Below are 17625 nucleotides of genomic sequence, written 5' to 3'. Positions count from 1 at the left end.
TAGGCGGGGAAACCGCTTGGCAACGCCCACTCTTCCCGTTTTTCCCTGAGGGCTGAGGCGCGTGGAGCTTCTGGGGCCGGGTTTCGAATTCGGCTTCGGGGGAGGACTTCACCCCCGTTTGGCCCACTGCCGTGTGGTTTTCTCGTCAGCAGAGCAGGGAGGATCATTGGCACCCTAGCTTTTCCGGGCGGCCGGGGAGCGGTTTGTGAAGTGTGAAGTGAGGAGCGGATCTGAGGGAGGTTATAGGCTGGAGAAGCCAAGGCTGCACTTTCCGGAGACAGGCCGGGGAATCTGGGCTTTCTCCACAGTTTCATGGCGCCGGAGAGGGAAGGAACCGAGGGACACCCCAAGAAGGGTAGGAAGAGGAAGCGGGCCCGTAACAAGCTGGTCGGGGCGGCCAAGGCGAGGAGAGCCGGTTGGGATCTTGAGGAGAAGCAGCCCGAGGCCAAGGTGAGTGAGCCACGTGGAGCTCGAGCGGGCGACCCAAGGCGGCGTGGGGCTTCCAGTCCCTCGCCCCAACCGCCCTCGCGGCTTCGGAGTGGGTACGACTCACTTAGTCTCTCCATACCTGCCTCCTGTCTGTAAAATGGGAATGATAACGTAATACTGCCTACTTCAGAGCTGTTGTAAGGGGGGAGTAAATACTGGGTTAGGGCCTGGCACGCGGTAACTGTTCGTTCAACAAGTATTTGCTGAGTCCTCAGTGTGCATATTTTTCTAGGTGTGGGGCATACCCCAACGCCTGAAAACACAAAAATCCCTCCCTTCTTGGAGCTACATTTCCGTAGAGGAAAAATAGGGTTATGATCACCACCGTTTATTAAGAGCTAAATAAGATTGTTGTTATAGGGGGAGGAGTGAGGTGAGGGAGGTGGGGGTATATGGGGACCTCATATTTTTTAAATGTAATCTTTAAAAAATAAAGACAGAAAAAAAAGAGCTAAATATAAGCCATTCACTCCTTCAGGCCGTCGTATTTTTATTGTCAGCAATGCGGTGCGTGCTGTCCTAGGCATTTGGGGTGCATCAGTGAATAAAACATTGGTTCTAGTAGAGAGAGAAGCTAAATAATAGATACGGTAAGTTATATAGTATGTTAGAAGGTGATTTTAAAAAAATGGGATTCCATTTTTTGTCTATCAAGTTGGCAGAAATTATTTTAGAGGTTAAGGTGGTAAGAAGTGTAAGGAAATTGGCATCTTTTCACTTCTTAAATTTTGAAACAATCTCAAACTTCAAGTTGCAAGAACGGTACAAAAGCCTGCCCACACATTTGAATGTAGTTCATCACACCGGGCCCCAATACCCTCACCATATGTATTTTCTTCAAACAAGTATATCTTCCTACATAGCCATAATGCAATCATCTAAATCAGGAAATTAGCATTGATAAATTGCTACCATCTAAAGCTCAGACCCAGTTCACATTACTCTGGTTGTTTCAGTAATGTTCTTTTTAGCAGTAGGATCTAGTCTAGAATTACGTTACATTTAGTAGTCATGTCTTCTTCAGTCTGAACAGGTCCTTGACAATCATGACCTTACTGCTTTCGAAGATTATTAGACCAATTTTGTAGAATCCTTCAAGTTAGGTTTGTCTGTTTCCTCATGAGTAGATTCAGTTTATATAATCTTTGGCAGGAAAATCACAGAAGTGATACCATTCTCTTGAATTTTACTAGGTAGTACACAATTTTGATTTATCCCATTAGTGGGTGATATTAACTTTGATTACTTGCTTAACATAGTGTCTGCTAAACTTCTCTAAAATTACTTTTTCCCTTTGTAATGAGAATTTTGTAAGGAGGTGCTTTTTCATTAAGATTTCATTTTATTATTTTTTAAATCCATATAAAGTCATAGATTCCTGTTTTTATTCAATGGACTATAATCCATCTCTATATTCTGATGCTTGAAATATCCCAGATTTGGCCATTTAGGCTGGCTTCTCTGTTCTTTTGACATGACCCCATCATGTTTAGGCAGTTCCTTATTTTAAGCCACAAAAAGATATTCCAGGCTTATCTTATCCTTACCCTCCTCCAGCTCTGGAATCAGCCATTTCAACTAAAACACCTAGTTCTTTTTAATGGAGAACGACATTTAGAAACCCAAGATCTGGCTGCTAAATGTGCTTTTGCTATTGGGATGTCAGTACTCCCAGAAGATAGACCTAGGGAATGTGTATACTTATATGTATGTATATACACTAACATACACATTTACATTAAAAAAAAATTTTATATCCCCTTGTATTGAATGAATTCACATCCAGTTATCACCCCATTCCAATCCAATACCACAGGGTTCATTCTCGTTTTCTCTTTCATATTTATAACTTCTCTAACATTGAGAAACCTGACTCCCATTATCCTAAAGGCATTTGTTCGATCCTCCATTGATGCCACTGCCCCACATTCCCACTCTTCATCGTGCTTGGGCTCCATCCATTGCACAGGCTGTATTGCCTTGCACTAGGTTAACCCCCACCATCACTACCCAACCCTGCCCCATGTGAATGCCCTTATAACTTCTGTGACGGGATACTACTGACATCCTGCATGGACCCCTTCACCCTGATCAGGCTCTGAATCCTTCGACAGGCCACTGGTTGTCTCCCAGCATTGATGTCCTCCTTACCCTATACATTTTCTGGCATCCTATGCCAGGCCTCACTGCTCATCTCCCCACTGCATGGATGCCCCTCCTCATGCTGCTCAGGCTTTAACACCACAAACCAGGTCACTCTCTTGCATGAATGTGCAAGGCTTCTACCAGGGCTGGGCTGTCATCCTAGCCAGGCTACCTTGGTTATATATCCCCTCACAGACATCTGCCCTGCTCATTCCTACCTTATCAGTATCAAACATTTTTGGTTGGTAAATAAATCGGTATATTCTTACAGGCGCCAGAAGTACTGTATCAAAATATAAAATTTACATGCCTGTTTTGACCAGGGATTTATTCTTAGATTATATAGGTGTATAAGAATGTTATACATCATAATATTGTTTGTATTTAAAACAAAAAACAACTGAGTATCATTAACAGGGAATTTTTTCAGGTAAACATTATAAATTTTTAGGTAAATTTAGATAATGGACTATGTTAAGGTGCTAAAATTAATGTTTGTATATATTTATCTGTTATGGAAAAATATTCACGTATTAAATTGGGAGGAAGTTTGTTACAAAATATAATTAATGGTATAATTCCTTGCGAGTAGTATAGCATAGTGATGAAAAGAGCCTGGAGCTTTGGAACCTGCATTCTAGTCTTAGTTCTCCCATTTACCTATTGTTCTGTTTCCTTATCTATAAAATGGGGTCAGTAGTAGTACGCACAAGAGGAGTTGTGAGAATTAAATGATTTAATACAGGTAAAGTGCTCAGAACTATATCTGGCTAATAGTAAGTGTCCAACATACAAAGGCCACAGGGGAAAAAACAGCAATAAAAATATTTGATATTGAGTAATTGTAATGAGTCATGTGCTATCCTATGTACTTTGCACTTGCACTGTCTCATTGGTCTTCATAATAACCTCATGAGGTAGAGTTATCATATTTTATAGATGAAGAAACTGAGAGAGGTTAAGGCACTTGTCCAACATGGTAGAGCTTGAATTTTGTACTCAGATAGTGTATTACTCAGCCAGAAGGGCTGCTGATGCAAAGTACCAGAAATCTGTTGACTCTTTTAAAGGGTATTTATTTAGGATAGATGCTTACGGTAACAAGGCCCTAAAGAGTCTAACTCAAGGTACCATAAGAGGTTCAGCCTTCCTTCTTCCTCGTAAGGCTCCATAGTCCAAGGTTCTTCCAGTCCCAGCTGTAGGCAGGCATAAGGCTAGGCTCTCAGGATTTCTTAGCTGTTCTGTTCTCTTGAACTGCAAACCAGAAGACTTGTCTCTCTTGCCTGGAGCCTCTGCCATGTCTATGGAGCTGTCTCTCTTCCTCTGTGTTCTTCTCTGTGTGTCCTACTTCCATGTCCTTGATTGAGCAACCATTTATATAGCCCACCAACCCTACATACCCTAATGACATGGTCAAATCAAAGCCCTAATCTTGATTTAATAAAATAAAAGTGAAACCTTTGAATTTAGTACAATCAAAGGGATATCACACCCAGAGGGAACAGACTAGTTTACAAATATAATCAATATCTCTTTTTGGAATTCATAAATAATATCAAACTGCCACAGGTAGTATAATTCTGGGACTTGAACACTTAGCCTTCCAGACCAATATGAAAATGGTAATTATCTCTGAACTGTTCAGTTAATTACAGGAGACTTTTTTTTCCTTTTGCATCTCCACCATTCTGTAACATGCGTTCTTCGCACTAGCTAAAACGAGCTACTTGTTTGGGCATGATGTTCCCTCTCTAATCTAGCAGATTCATAGTCTTCAAAGCTCAGCCCCAGTATTTTCATTTCAGTGAAGCCATTCCCAAATTTCTCCAACCACCAAGGCAATCAGCCTTCTTGCTTTCCTACCTTTGTGTAATAGTGTTTACCACAACATATTGGAATTACCTGTTACTGCATTTTCTCCCCCGGGGACTAGACATCTTAAGAGCAGGAATCGTGTTATATTAAAATTTTTGATAGTAATGATACATCACAGGTTGTTTTAGACCATTTTCAATTAATTGATTGGAATCATCCTTATATTTGGCTATATGGTAAAATAAAAACTGGAATAATTTAATAATTTGTCTTTTTAAAATTTTTCATGTTCTCAATAATCATGGTTTGCAGAGAGCCCGTTTATCTACCATTTTATTTGCTGAAAACTGTGAAGTAACCCACGGCCAGCTAAGTGAATTGCTGAAGTATGCAGTTCTGGGTAAATCCAGTGTTCCTAAACCCAGGTATGAGGTAAACTTAATTGATGGGTATAGAACAGAGGTTTCAAACTAGTGTCTAGAAGATCAGATCTCACTTATTGACATTAATTGTTTTCTGTGCTTCTATGCATTAGGTCCTAAGCTTTTTTTTTTTTTTTTTAACAGTAGTTGCTAACACGTAAATTTGGGAATTCCTTTATGAAAATCCAGATTTTGGGCTTCTTTGAAAAACTCAAAGATCTGGCAAAACCCTGTCCTTCTATGCCTGCATGACAGTAATTAGGAAAGCTGAGAAGTGGTCTCCCACTTTAGATGGGAAATGTACTCTCCAGTGTCTCACCCAGCCTGTTTCCCTTACAAGTATCTTTCTGGCCTCTATAGGCATTTTGGTTTATTACTTCTAGTAGATCCAATTGAAATAACATGATCATACATTAAAATATGTCAATCTTTTCCTTTTTTTTTTTTTAACAAATAAAGGGCAAAATGAGAATTTTACTATTCTGATGTTGTTAAAGCCATTATTAAAAGTCTTAAGAAAATTGTTCTTGTGCATGTGCCAATAGAGATTTTCAAATGCACACATCTGTGTGCAGGAGGTTGTTGAAAGGGCTAGACATCTCAAAAACCATTTTTTGGGGAGTGGATGTAGCTCAACTGTTTGAGTACCTGCATCCTACATATGAGGTCCTGGGTTCAATCCCCAGTACCTCCAGAAACAAAAGAAACACATGAAAAAACCAACTCTCATTGTATGTAGCCCAGTGGTTGAGCGCCTGCTTCCCGTGTAGCTCCTTAAAAAACAAACCAAAAAACCATCTTCTGCACCAGTAGATATTACCACCGGGCTGTCAATTTATCTAAAACTGGCTTTCTTGAAGCCAGTTACGTGAGTACCCAGTTTAGGAAGGGCTGCAGAGAAGGTTGGGGTCTTCTAGGAAATGAACCTTTTTGAAATGAGTCTTGTTCTGGTTTAAAACAAGCCTTAATAGGACAGTGGATTTGAATGTATGCAATTAGCTGTTGCTTACTACTTCCTTTCTGTATGCCTATACTGTCTTGAGGGTATCGCTCTTACTGTGTTGGTTTAATTTTTCAACAGCTGGTGTCAGCTTTTTCACCAAAACCACCTGAACAATGTGGTGGTTTTTGTTCTGCAAGGGATGAGTCAGCTGCACTTTTACAGGTTCTATATGGAATTTGGATTTCTTCGAAAAGCATTCAGACACGTAAGTAAGAATATTTTGAATTCAAGGCTGAGTCAGGTTTCCCATCCTGACACTTGTGCATGTGCCTTGGATTGTGTTCTCCTTGGCCATGTGACTGAGCAAACAGTAGGTGTTGTAGAAAGCAAAATGGACTGGGGTTTAGAGACATGTTGAAATTAGCTTTGCTCTGATTTTCTTTGGTTATCTACTATCTGTAGTTCTCAATTTGATACTGTTAATTTTGGGGGGCTATATGGTTTTTTAAAACATTGTAAAATTGAAATAAAATCTAAATTTTCTTTTCACCTCTCTTAAAAAAAAATCACAAGATTGGGTACCTGGAGCTGAATAGCAGTTACCATCTTTTGAAGAGGGCTGATGCTCTCCATTTTGTCATAGCCTCTTCCATTTCCTATTGGCCTGTTTTATCCATTTCCCCGGAGGCATTTGAGTTGGTGAACCTTAATTCTATTTTAATCTCTTCCTCCCTCCCTCCCTCCCTTCCTTCCTTCCTTTTTCTTTCTTTCGAGGTACCAGGGCTGGGGATTGAAACTGGGACCTTATATGTGGGAAGTCAGTGCTTAACCACTGAGCCACATTGTCTCCCCTGAGTTGGTTTTTCCATTTGTTTGCTTGTTGTTTGTTTTTTGTTTTTTTTTTAGGGGGTACAGGAATTGAACCCAGGACCTCACGTGTGGGAAGCAGGTGCTCAACCACTTGAGCCATATCTGCTCCCCTCCATTTTCTTTTTGTTTCCACTTCCTCTGTTCTAATCACTATATTAATCAATCTACATTTATCATCTTAAAGTTCTCCCAACAATCCTATAAGGAATGAATACTTTTTTATTCCCATTTTACAGATAAGGAAACTGAATTATTTACCCAAGTTACAGCTACTAAGTGATGGAGCTAGAATTTAAGTCCAGGTGTGACTGAGTCCAAAGCTTTCAACCTCTTTGCTGTCTCATCTGTCCTAACTTTTTGGACATAATTCAAATGAAATAATAGATGTGGAAGTGCTTTGAAAAGTTTTTCTAAGTTGTGCATTTGTGTAATACTAATCTTTTTTACAAAGTATAATCAGAAAAGGAGAGAATTTCTGGGGGTGAGGTAAATGTAACTCCATTGACCTAGTCACTTTTCCACATTAATGAAACAGTCCTCATTTTACAATGTTAAAAGTTAAGGTCCAGTGCTCACTTCAAAAACACATATATTAAAATTGGAATGAAACAGAGAAGATTAACATGGCCCCTGAGCAAAGAATTCATGCGAATTTGTGAAACATTCCATATTTAAAAAAAAAAAAGGTTAAGTCCCAGATCTTTTATAGCACTAAGCTGACAATATAGGCCCAGGTCTTCCACAGTATTTTAACTGCTTTCAAGCATTTTTGTAAAAACTTGTTATGTATTTTCAGAAATTCCGTTTGCCTCCTCCATCATCCAGTTTCCTAGCTGATATCACTGGGCTGCAAAAGAAACAAACAACTGGGGATCTGCCCAGGATGATGGAAGGTATAGCTGTGACTCTGGTTGATGATTTGTTAATGCTAAAAGATACATGGATATACTTGTAAATAGGTCTATCAGTCAAACTTATTATTATTTCAGTAACAAAACTCAGTTTTAATGAATTTAAGCAGTAATACAATTTTTTAGAGGACAAATGGCAGGTACCCAAGGAGCCTCAGGAACCACAGACAGGGTTGTGCCTCATAAACAGTTGGTTAAGTAGCTAAGACTATCCCTGGATATCGCAGACATTGTACTCTTATTAATTATTTTGAAGAATTTCTAAGCTGTCACTAGGTCTCTGTCTTACCATGGCTTTCAGGATCCAAAGGCCCAGGGGAAGAATGGTGCCCACAACCTGGCTATTGGGAACTAATGTAAGGTACACACATTAATAATATCTCACAGTGAGGAGTAAGCAGGGGCTTTAGATGATGGTCAGCTAAAAGGCAAATATACATGAGAGCAGTGTTTCTCAAATGGGTTGTACCCCATTAGCAAGTTATAGCTAACCTTTTTTAAGCCAGCAGGAATGAATAATGGAATAGAATAGAACTCACTAGAGTCCATCACAAATAATAAGGGAAAGTATTGTTTGATTATACTTTTTTGTGTAATCAAAAACAATGGTACTATAGTAGATAAGATAAACTTAATTTCCTGAGGGGACATGAAAAGAGTTATGAGTATCCAGTGATTCTTTTCTATCCTCTCTAGTACTGTGCTTTTTTTTTCTTTATTATTATTATTTTTATTTTATTTGTATTATCCTCTGTCTTAACAGCATCTAACTTCTAACCTCCTGCCTTTTCATTATTACCGTCTCCCTCCAAAAAGTACCAATATTTGCAGGTGTGTTTAATTTGACCGTTATTGCATTGTAAATATATTTGAATGAATCTCAGAATTATCATTATGAGACTCTAGGCTTGTGTAAAGCCATGAAATTGTGAAAGAAAATGTGTAATCAAGGAAGAAGGAATTTGATGTTGCTAAAGAATATGGAGTATTAGGAATAATGGAGGGAATAGGAAGAGGTAGGTGGCTGGCGATGAGGCTAGAGAGGCAAGTGAAGGCCATGTCCTGCAGACTTTGAATACCATACTAAGGACTTTATCCTGTAGGCAAAGAGGAGCCTATCCTCTTTAATGATTTTGTTTATTTTCCCATTCAAATAGCAAAATGTCCCAGGCATACTCCATAGCACTCTGATCTTCAACTTAGTCCTTGCTTTGGAGTCTTCATCTCTTTTTCTAAGGTTACCTGTCACTCCTTTTTTTTTTAATTTTTATTTTTTAATTTATTGAACTATATCACTCATACATAAACATTCATGAACAATAAATGTATAATAGTTGTGAAATTACAAAACAAACATATAACATCTCACCATACACCAATAACTTGCATTGTTTTTAAACCTTTTTAACTAATGATTAAAGAGCATTGTCAAAATATTACTACTAAACAAAATATTTTTCCCCTAACCAATTCGATTATTATCTTCTTTATATCATTTATATATGAACATACATAAACAATTAAGTGTATAGTAAAAGTTGTGAACTTACAAAGCAAACATGCATAACATCATATAGGGGTCCCATACATCAACCCTCCACCAACACCTTGCATTATCATGAGACGTTTGTTACAAACTGTGAAAGAACACTGTCAAAATCTTACCACTAATCATAGTTCTTATCTTACATTTGGTGTATTTTTCCCCCAACCCACTGTATTATTATTTTTTAAATATATTTTTTTATGACAGAAGTTGTAAACTTATAAACCAATGAATCATGCACATGTGCAGAATTCCCAAACAACACCCCTCCATTAACACACCATGGGTGTATCATTTGCTACAGATAAAATAATATCATCTGGTTGTTGCCATGTCCATAGTGTAAATTTGGCTCACATTTTCCATACTGCCTCAGTATCAGCACAGTACATCTTTTGCATAGATGCAAGAATATTATTACTACTAACCACAGTCCTTAGGTCACGCCAGCTGTATTTTTCCCATGCTTCTCCACATTCCCATCACCCTGCAGTAGTGATAGACATTTGTTCGAGCTGACTCTTGGATCTGTACCATCAATCCAGTTCTCACCCACCTTTTGGTTTACTGTACTATCCAGTTCCTAAATTATTCTCAGGTATTCTGTCAGTTGGCATTTACATAACTAGACTACCATTTTTAGTCACATCCCCATTTATAAACTAGCTGTTACTGTGTGTTACCATCTACTCTATACATTTCCACAATTTTACAGTAAAGCTAATTGAAACTTCTACATACCTTAAACATCAGTAGTCTATCTCAGTCCTTCTCTTACGTCCTTTAAGAATCCACCACCCACCACCAGGTCTTCAAGATATTTTCCAGTAATGTCTTCTAGAAGTTTGATGGTTCTTGCTTTTACTTTTAGTTTTTTTATTCATTTTGCGTTAGTTTTTGGATAAGGTGTGAGATACGGGTCCTCCTTCTTTCAGCTATGGATGTCCAATTCTTTCAGCACCATTTGTTGAATGGATTGTTCTGCCCAAACTGTGTGAGTTTGACAAGCTAGCCAAAAATCATTTGACCATACCTGTGAAGGTCTGTTTCTGAACCATAAATTTGGTTCCATTGGTCTGTTGTATCTGTCTTTAATACAGTACCATTTGTTTTTACCACTATAGGTAGGTATTATGATTTAAAGTCTGGAGATGAGGGTTCACTTTTCCTTTTTATGGTGTTTCTGGCTATTCAGGACTCCTTACTCTTCCAAATAAATTTAACGATTGTGTTTTCAATTTTTTCTTTAATGCTGGTGGAATTTTTATTGGTATTGCATTAAATCTGTGTATCAATTTGAGTAGAATTGACATCTTAATGATACTTAGTCTTCCAATCCATGAGCATGGAATGTTCTTTCAGTTATTTAGGGCTTTTTTGATTTGTTTAACATTGAGTTGCAATTTTCTGAATACAGGTGCTTTACATCATTGGTTAAGTTTATCCCTGACTATTTGAGTTTTATCTGTCATATTTTATTTTCACCATTCTTTTGATACTTTTAGTTACTTTGATTGATATAATCTTCATTTCTAGACGCTCTTCCAGGCCCCTCTCTTCTGTCTTTTCTCTTCAGCCTCTAGCACACCCTTTAGTATTTCCTGAAAATGTAGTCTCTTATTTAGAAATTCTCTCAGTTTCTGTTTAGCTGTGAATATTCTAATTTCGCCCTCATTTTTGGAAGACGGTTTGGCTGGATATAAGATTCTTGGCTGGAAGTTTTTCTCTTGTAGTATCTTAAATATATCAGACCACTGTCCTCTCGCCTCCATGGTTTCTGGTGAGAAATCAGCACTTAATCTGATTGGATATCCCTTATATGTTATGCATTGCTTTTCTCTTGCTGCTCTCTGAATTCTCTCTTTGACTTTGGTCTTTGACATTCTGATGAGTATGTGTCTTGGAGTTGGTCTGTTTGGATTTTTTCGGATGCGAGTATGTTGTGCTTCTTGGATAGGGATATCTATGTCCTTCAATAGGGTTGGGAAATTTTCTACCATTATTCCTTCAAATATTCCTTCTGCCCTTTTTCCTTCTCTTCTCCTTCTAGAACACCCATGACATGTATGTTTGCATGCCTTTTGCTATCATTTAGTTCCCTGAAACCTTGTTCAATTTTTTCCATTCTTCATCTGTTCTTTTGTATATTCATTTTCAGAGGCCATTTCTTCAAGCTCATGAATCCTTTCTTCTGCCTACTCAAATCTGCTATTATATGATTCCAATTTTTTAAAATAATTTCATGGATTACACCTTTCATTCCCATAAGATCCGCTATTTTTCTATGTATGCTTTCAAATTCTTCTTTGTGCTCATCTAATGTCTTCTTAATATCCTTAATCTCTTTAGCCAACTTATTGAATTTATTAAGGAGATATGTTTGAATATCTATAATTAGTTGTCTCAACTCCTTTATGTCATCTGGAGGCTTATCTTGTTCCTTTAACTGGGCCATCACTTCCTATTCCTTGGTGTGGATTGTAATTTTTTGTTGGTGTCTTCACATCTGGCTTACTAGAGTATTTATTCTGGGTGCTGTTTTTCTCTCTAGTTTAGGGCTTCCTATTGTTTCTACCTTGCTGGTTATGCAGTAGGAGCCAAGCATGTAGTTGGTGCTGTAAGTTGTGGAGGCTCAAGCTGCCCTTATTGCCCCAGAGACCAATGAAGCCTCTTCCAACTTTCTCCTTTGCCAGGGGTAGGGACAGAGTCACATCTATGTGGAATAATCCATGTGCAGGCCTAGACTGTAGTTGCCCAGAGAGACTGATGAAGCTTCACATCCCTTTCTCCCCTACCTGGGGCAGGGATGGAGCTGCAGGTGTGGGCAGTAATCTATGCAGTGTGGGTCCTAAGATAACCGCAATTGCCCTGGTAGACTTCTGATTTTCAGTCTACAGCAGCCAAAGTTCCCTGCAGTTACCTGTATAGGCTGGTACAGGGCTCTTCAGCCTCCTCCCTGCCAGAGGCAGGGCTGAAGCCTAGGCGGGCTGCAGGCTGATCTGCAGGAAAGAAACTGTCAGCCTAGCTTCCCCTCAGGCTGGGGATGGAGTCAAAATGGTGGCTACTAGCCTTTTTCTGACTTGAGCTGGTTCTCACACCATCTGTTCCCACGGTTATCTCTTAGCCAGCCAGGTCTGCCAACAAGTACCTGAAATCAGCAGCCAACCGTCTCTTCCTCCTGTGTTTCTGGGAAATGGAGCTTCCAATTCCAGTCACAGAGCAGCTCTTGGGGTGGCTTGTGCCGCCAGAGTAGGATAATTAGCCTCCGCGGCTTGGCCGGTAATTTCCTGGAGAGGCTGGCACAGGTCCCCGCAGCTTCCTTCCTGCTGGAGGTGGCACTGGGGCCTAGGCTAGAGCTGCAATATGATCTGGATGGGAAGAAGCCGGTCCCCACCAGCACTGGGATTTTCAATCCGCCCCGCTTCCCCTTGTGCCAGGCGTGGAGTTAAGATGGTAGCTTCCAGCCTCTTTCTGACCTGGACAGGCTCAAACCTTAGCTTGTCTCAGGATCATACTGTAGCCCACTGAATTTCTTCAACATAGCTGAAATTGGTGCCCAGCCATCTCTTCCAGTGGAGCTTTCAATTCCAGCTGCAGAACAGCTCCTGAGGTGGCTTGTGCCTCCAGTGGAGGATGGACAGTGGCCTCCAGGGCGTGGAGCACTCTACCTATAAAGTCTTCTCTGCATATGGGCAGTCTCCTTCTATTCCCCCAAGTTCATTGCAGGATGCTCTTCTAGCCTCCTGGAACCTCTAAACAGGTGCTTCAGCTGGCTCCTGAGAGCTCTGGCTGTTTGCTAACTGCTCTGCATAGCAGGAGCTGACTCTAGGAGCTCCTTACTCTGCCACCATCTTGTTGGTTCTCCTACCTGTCACTCTTTTATGGATGACTTCCATTTCTTCTTCTCTACATCTGATGTCCCAGTTTTCACACCTGCAGTTTTGTTTGCCTGCTGGACATTGCAAATTGGCTATTCTACTGTCCCCTCAATCCTAACATGGCTAAAAGGATTTTTCTTATTTCCCAACAGGCCCCCATCTTCAAATGCCTTCTTCTGTTAGTGCCATTTTTCTCTTAAGACACCAGTCTTGGATTTCAGAATTGTTTTTTTTTTTTTTGATCCCTTTATCCAATCTGCATAGCTCATTCCTTGTACTCCTATAAGCCTGTGTTCAAATGTCACCTTTTCATCAAACTACTTAGAATATATGAGATAACTTTCTTTTTGCCCCAGCACACTCTTTTCTCCTTTCCTCCTTTACATTACTCCATTGCCCTAGTTCCTGCCTAATGTATTATATATTATATGTTTATCTCCCAACCTAGAATTTAAGTTCTGTGAGGAATTTTGTCTTTTCCAGTGGTCAGACAATACCAGGAATATAATAGGCGTGATCTACTTACTATCCTAATATAGTCTCTCATCATTTTATTGTTCTGTAAAACCTTCTCTAATTTTTCTCTTCTACTCCATTTTCCAAATATCTTTGAGATTGATTTTTTTTTAAATACTGTTTTGGTTATGTCACTTCCCTTCTCAGGAGTTTTCTGTTGCTCCCATTATGTATTGAATGATGGACTAAAGTCCACTATCTAGCCTAAGATTTTTTTTTTTCTTCATGGTGTATAATTATTTTAAAAGCAATTTTACTGAGATATATTCAGGTACCAAACAATACACCTAAAGTGTATATTTAATGGCTTTTGGTATAATCACAGATTTGTGCATTTATCACTGCACTCAATTTTAAAAAATTTTTTAATAGTTTTATTGAGATATATTTGCATACCATACAGTCTAGCCAAAGTGTAAAATCAATGGCTTTTGGTATAATCACAGTGTTGTGCATTCATCACCACAAAAAATTTTAGAACTATTTCATAACTCCAAAAAGAAAACCTCCACACCCCTTAGTAGTCATCTCTCAATCCCTTTTATCTTTCCCCAGCCGTACATAACCACTGATCTAGTGCCATCTTTATAAATTGATTTATATTTACATTTTATATAAATGGAATCGTACACTTTGTGTCTGGTTTCTTTAACTTAGATAATGGTTTTGTGTTTGTTTTTTGCCTCATTAACATATATAACATTTGTTCAGTTTCAAAGAAAAACAGTCATATATGTAATATTACCCATACTTATATTTCACATGAGGTTTTACTATGCTATACAGGCCCCCCATATTATATTTTTTAGCTTTCTTTTTAGTAATGTACATGACCTTAATCTTTCTCTTTCAACCACTGTCATATACTTATAATAATACTGCTAGTTAAAAACATTATGTTGTGCTTTCACCTTTTCTGTTCATTTCCAAAGATTAATACACAACCTTCTTAGAAATACTATACAAGTTAACCCTCAGCATTCCATTCTGTAAACTCATTTTATGTTCTGGTGACCCATTTTCTTGTTATTTACTCCATGAGTTTACACAATATATTTAGTTCATAATAGCACAATCATTCAGTATTTGTCTATTTGCGTGGCTTGCTTCACTCAATATAATGTTCTCCAGGTTCATCCATGTTGTCATGTATTTCATGACCTAATTTCTTCTTTTTTTTAAAGATTTCTTTATTTATTTATTCTCCCCTCCCTCATTGTCTGCTCTCTGTGTCCATTTGCTGTGCATCCTTCTGTGTCTGCTTGTCTTCTTTTTAGGCGGCACCGGAAACCAATCCTGGGACCTTCCAGAATGGGAGAAAGGCGCTCAATCTCTTGCACCACCTCAGCTACCTGCTCTGCTGTGTCTCTTATTGTTTCTTTTCTGTATCTCTTTTTGTTGTGTCATCTTGTGCCACCAGTGGGCCAACTTGCTGTGTGGGCCAGCACTCCTATGTGGGCCAGCTTGCCTTCACCAGGAGGCCCCAGGAATCAAACCTTGGACCTCCCATATGGTAGACAGAAGCACCCATTCACTTGAGCCACATCTGCTTCCCCTACTTTCTTATAGCTGGATAATTTTCCACCATGTGTATATACCACAGTTTATCCATTCATTGGTTGATGGATACCTGGGATTTTTCCATCTTTTGGCAATGGCGAATAACACCATTTTGAACATTGGTGTGCAGATGTCTGTTTGTGGCATTGCTCTCAGTTCTTCTGGGTCTATGCCATCTATATTCAACTTCCTTAAGAACTGCCAAACAGTCCTCCACAATTGCTATACCTTCTACATTCCATACAACAGAGAATAAGTGTTGGTATCTATCCACATCCTATCTAACACTTGTAGTTTTAATAGTGGCCATTGTAATAGTTGTAAAATGATTTCTTGTTGTAGCTTTGATTTGCATTTCCACAATTGCTGGTGAAGTTGAACACTTATTGGATATGTGATTTCCAAATATTTTCTGCCATTGAGTTGGCTTAGTTTTCATCCTGTTGACAAAGTCCTTTCAGGTGTAAGAGTTTAATTTTGAGGAGGTCCCATTTATCTATTTTTTCTTTTGTTGCTCATGCTTTGGGTGTAAGATACAAGACATACCACCTACCACAAGATTTTTAAGCTGTTTCCCTACATTTTCGTCTAGTCTTCTAGGCATGGTCCTGGCTTTTATATTTAGGTTCTTTGATCCATTTTCAGTTGATTCTTGTATAGGGAGTGAGATGGAGGTCCACTTCCATTCTTTTGGTTATGGATACCCAGTTTTCCCAACACCATTATTGGAAGAGACTCTTTTGTCGCGTTAACATGGATGGACTTGGTAGGTTTGTCCAAAACCCAGCTGTCCATAGAGATGAGGGTTTATTTCTAGACTCAATTTATTCCACTGTTCGACGTCTATCTTTATGCCAATACCATGCCTTTTTGTTTCTCCCTAAAGATTTATTTCTCACTCCCCCCGGCCCCCCCCCCCACTGTTGTCTGCTGTCTGTTCATTCATTCTGTGTTTTTCTGTGTCTGCTTGTATTCTCATTAGGCAGCTCCAGGAACCAATCCTGGGACCTTCCAGAGTGAGAGAGAGGTGATAATTCTCTTGTGCCACCTCAGCTCCCTGTTCTGCTATGTCTCTTATTGTCTCTTCTCTGTGTCTCTTTTTGTTGCATCATCTTGCTGCACCAGCTCTCTGCGTTGGCTGGCACTCCTGTGCGGGGTCGCACTCCAGCCAGCTTGCCTTCACCAGGAGGCCCTGGGCATCAAATCCTGGACCTCCTATATGGTAGACAGGAGTGCAACTGCTTGAACCACATCTGTTTCCCAATACCATGCTGTTTTGACCACTGTAACTTTGTAGTATGTTTCAAAGTCAGGCAGTGAAAGTCCTCCTAAATGACTCTTCTCTTCTAGAATATTTCTGACCATTAAGGTTCCATTTTCATTCAAAATAAATTTTGTAATTGCCTTTTCGATTTCTGTAAAGTAGCCTGTTGGAATTTTGATTGGTATTTCATTCCGATTGACACCTTCACAATATTTAGTCTTCCAATCCATGAACACGGAATGTCTTCCCATTTGTTTAGGTCTTCTTTAATTCCTTTTAGGATTGTTTGATAGCTTTATGAAATATAGGTCTTGTACTTCTTTGGTTAAATTGATTCCTAGGTATTTGAGTCTTTTCGTTATTGTAAATGGTATTTTTTTCCTAATTTTTTCCTTAGATTGTTCAGTACTAGTGTACAGAAACATTACTGACTTTTGTGTGTTGCTCTTGTATCCTGCCACTTTTCTGAACTCATTTATTAGCTCAAGTAGCTTTGTCATAGACATTTCAGAATTTTCTAAATATAGGATCATGTCATACACGAATAGTGAGAGTTTTACTTCCTCTTTTCCTATTTGGATACCCTTTATTTTTTCTTGTCTAATTACTCTAGCTAGAACTTCTAACACAATATTGAATAACAGTGGTGACAGTGGGCATCCTTGCATTGTTCCTATCTTAAGGGAAAGCCCTCAACCTTTCCCCATTGAGATGACATTGGCTGTGCGTTTTTTATATATGCCTTATATCATATTGAGGAATTTTCCTTCCATTCCTATCTTGCAAAGTTTTTATCAGGAAAGGATTTTAGATTTATTGAATGCCTTTTTTGCATCAATTGAGATGACTGTGGCTTTCTTCAATATGTTAATGTGGTGTATTACATTAATTGATTTTCTTTTGTTGAACCATCCTTGCATACCAGGAATAAATCCCACTTGGTCGTGGCATATAAGTCTTTTGGATTGCAAGTATTTTCTTGAGAATTTTTGCATCTGTATTCATTAGAGATTGGTCTGTAATTTTCTTGCAGTGTCTTTATTTGGCTTTGGTACTAGGGTGATGTTGGCTTTATAAAATGTGCTAGGTAATCTTCCCTGCACTTCAGTTTTTTTGTAAGAGTTTAAACAGGATTGGTGTTAATTCTTTTCAAAATGCTTGGTAGAATTCACCCATGAAACCGTCTGGTCCTGGTCTTTTCTTTGTTGAGAGTTTTGAAGACTGATTCAGTTTCTTTAAATGTGGTTGGTTCTTGTATTTCTTGCA

General features: G+C 38.9%; 1 protein-coding gene and 1 non-coding gene across 6 annotated transcripts in view; both read left to right on the top strand.

The window, feature by feature from the left end:
* The first annotated feature begins 312 nt into the window (after window positions 1-312).
* REXO5 (RNA exonuclease 5) overlaps window positions 313-17625 on the top strand; it is a 106744-nt gene continuing 89431 nt past the window's right edge. For all 5 annotated transcript variants that reach the window (XM_058286305.1, XM_058286303.1, XM_058286302.1 and 2 more), the window contains exons 1-4: window positions 313-450; window positions 4762-4874; window positions 5953-6079; window positions 7481-7577. In XM_058286305.1, the coding sequence (XP_058142288.1) occupies window positions 313-450; window positions 4762-4874; window positions 5953-6079; window positions 7481-7577 (475 nt within the window). The remainder of the gene's footprint in view (window positions 451-4761; window positions 4875-5952; window positions 6080-7480; window positions 7578-17625) is intronic.
* On the top strand, window positions 7253-7359 carry LOC111759313 (U6 spliceosomal RNA). Its single transcript, XR_002793343.1, has one exon. It is a non-coding gene; the product is annotated as a U6 spliceosomal RNA (small nuclear RNA).

This window comes from Dasypus novemcinctus, chromosome 23 (assembly GCF_030445035.2).
Source record: "Dasypus novemcinctus isolate mDasNov1 chromosome 23, mDasNov1.1.hap2, whole genome shotgun sequence".
NCBI lineage: Eukaryota > Metazoa > Chordata > Mammalia > Cingulata > Dasypodidae > Dasypus > Dasypus novemcinctus.
Note: the sequence above shows the minus strand (reverse complement) of the source record. Positions and strands in the feature narration are given on the sequence as shown.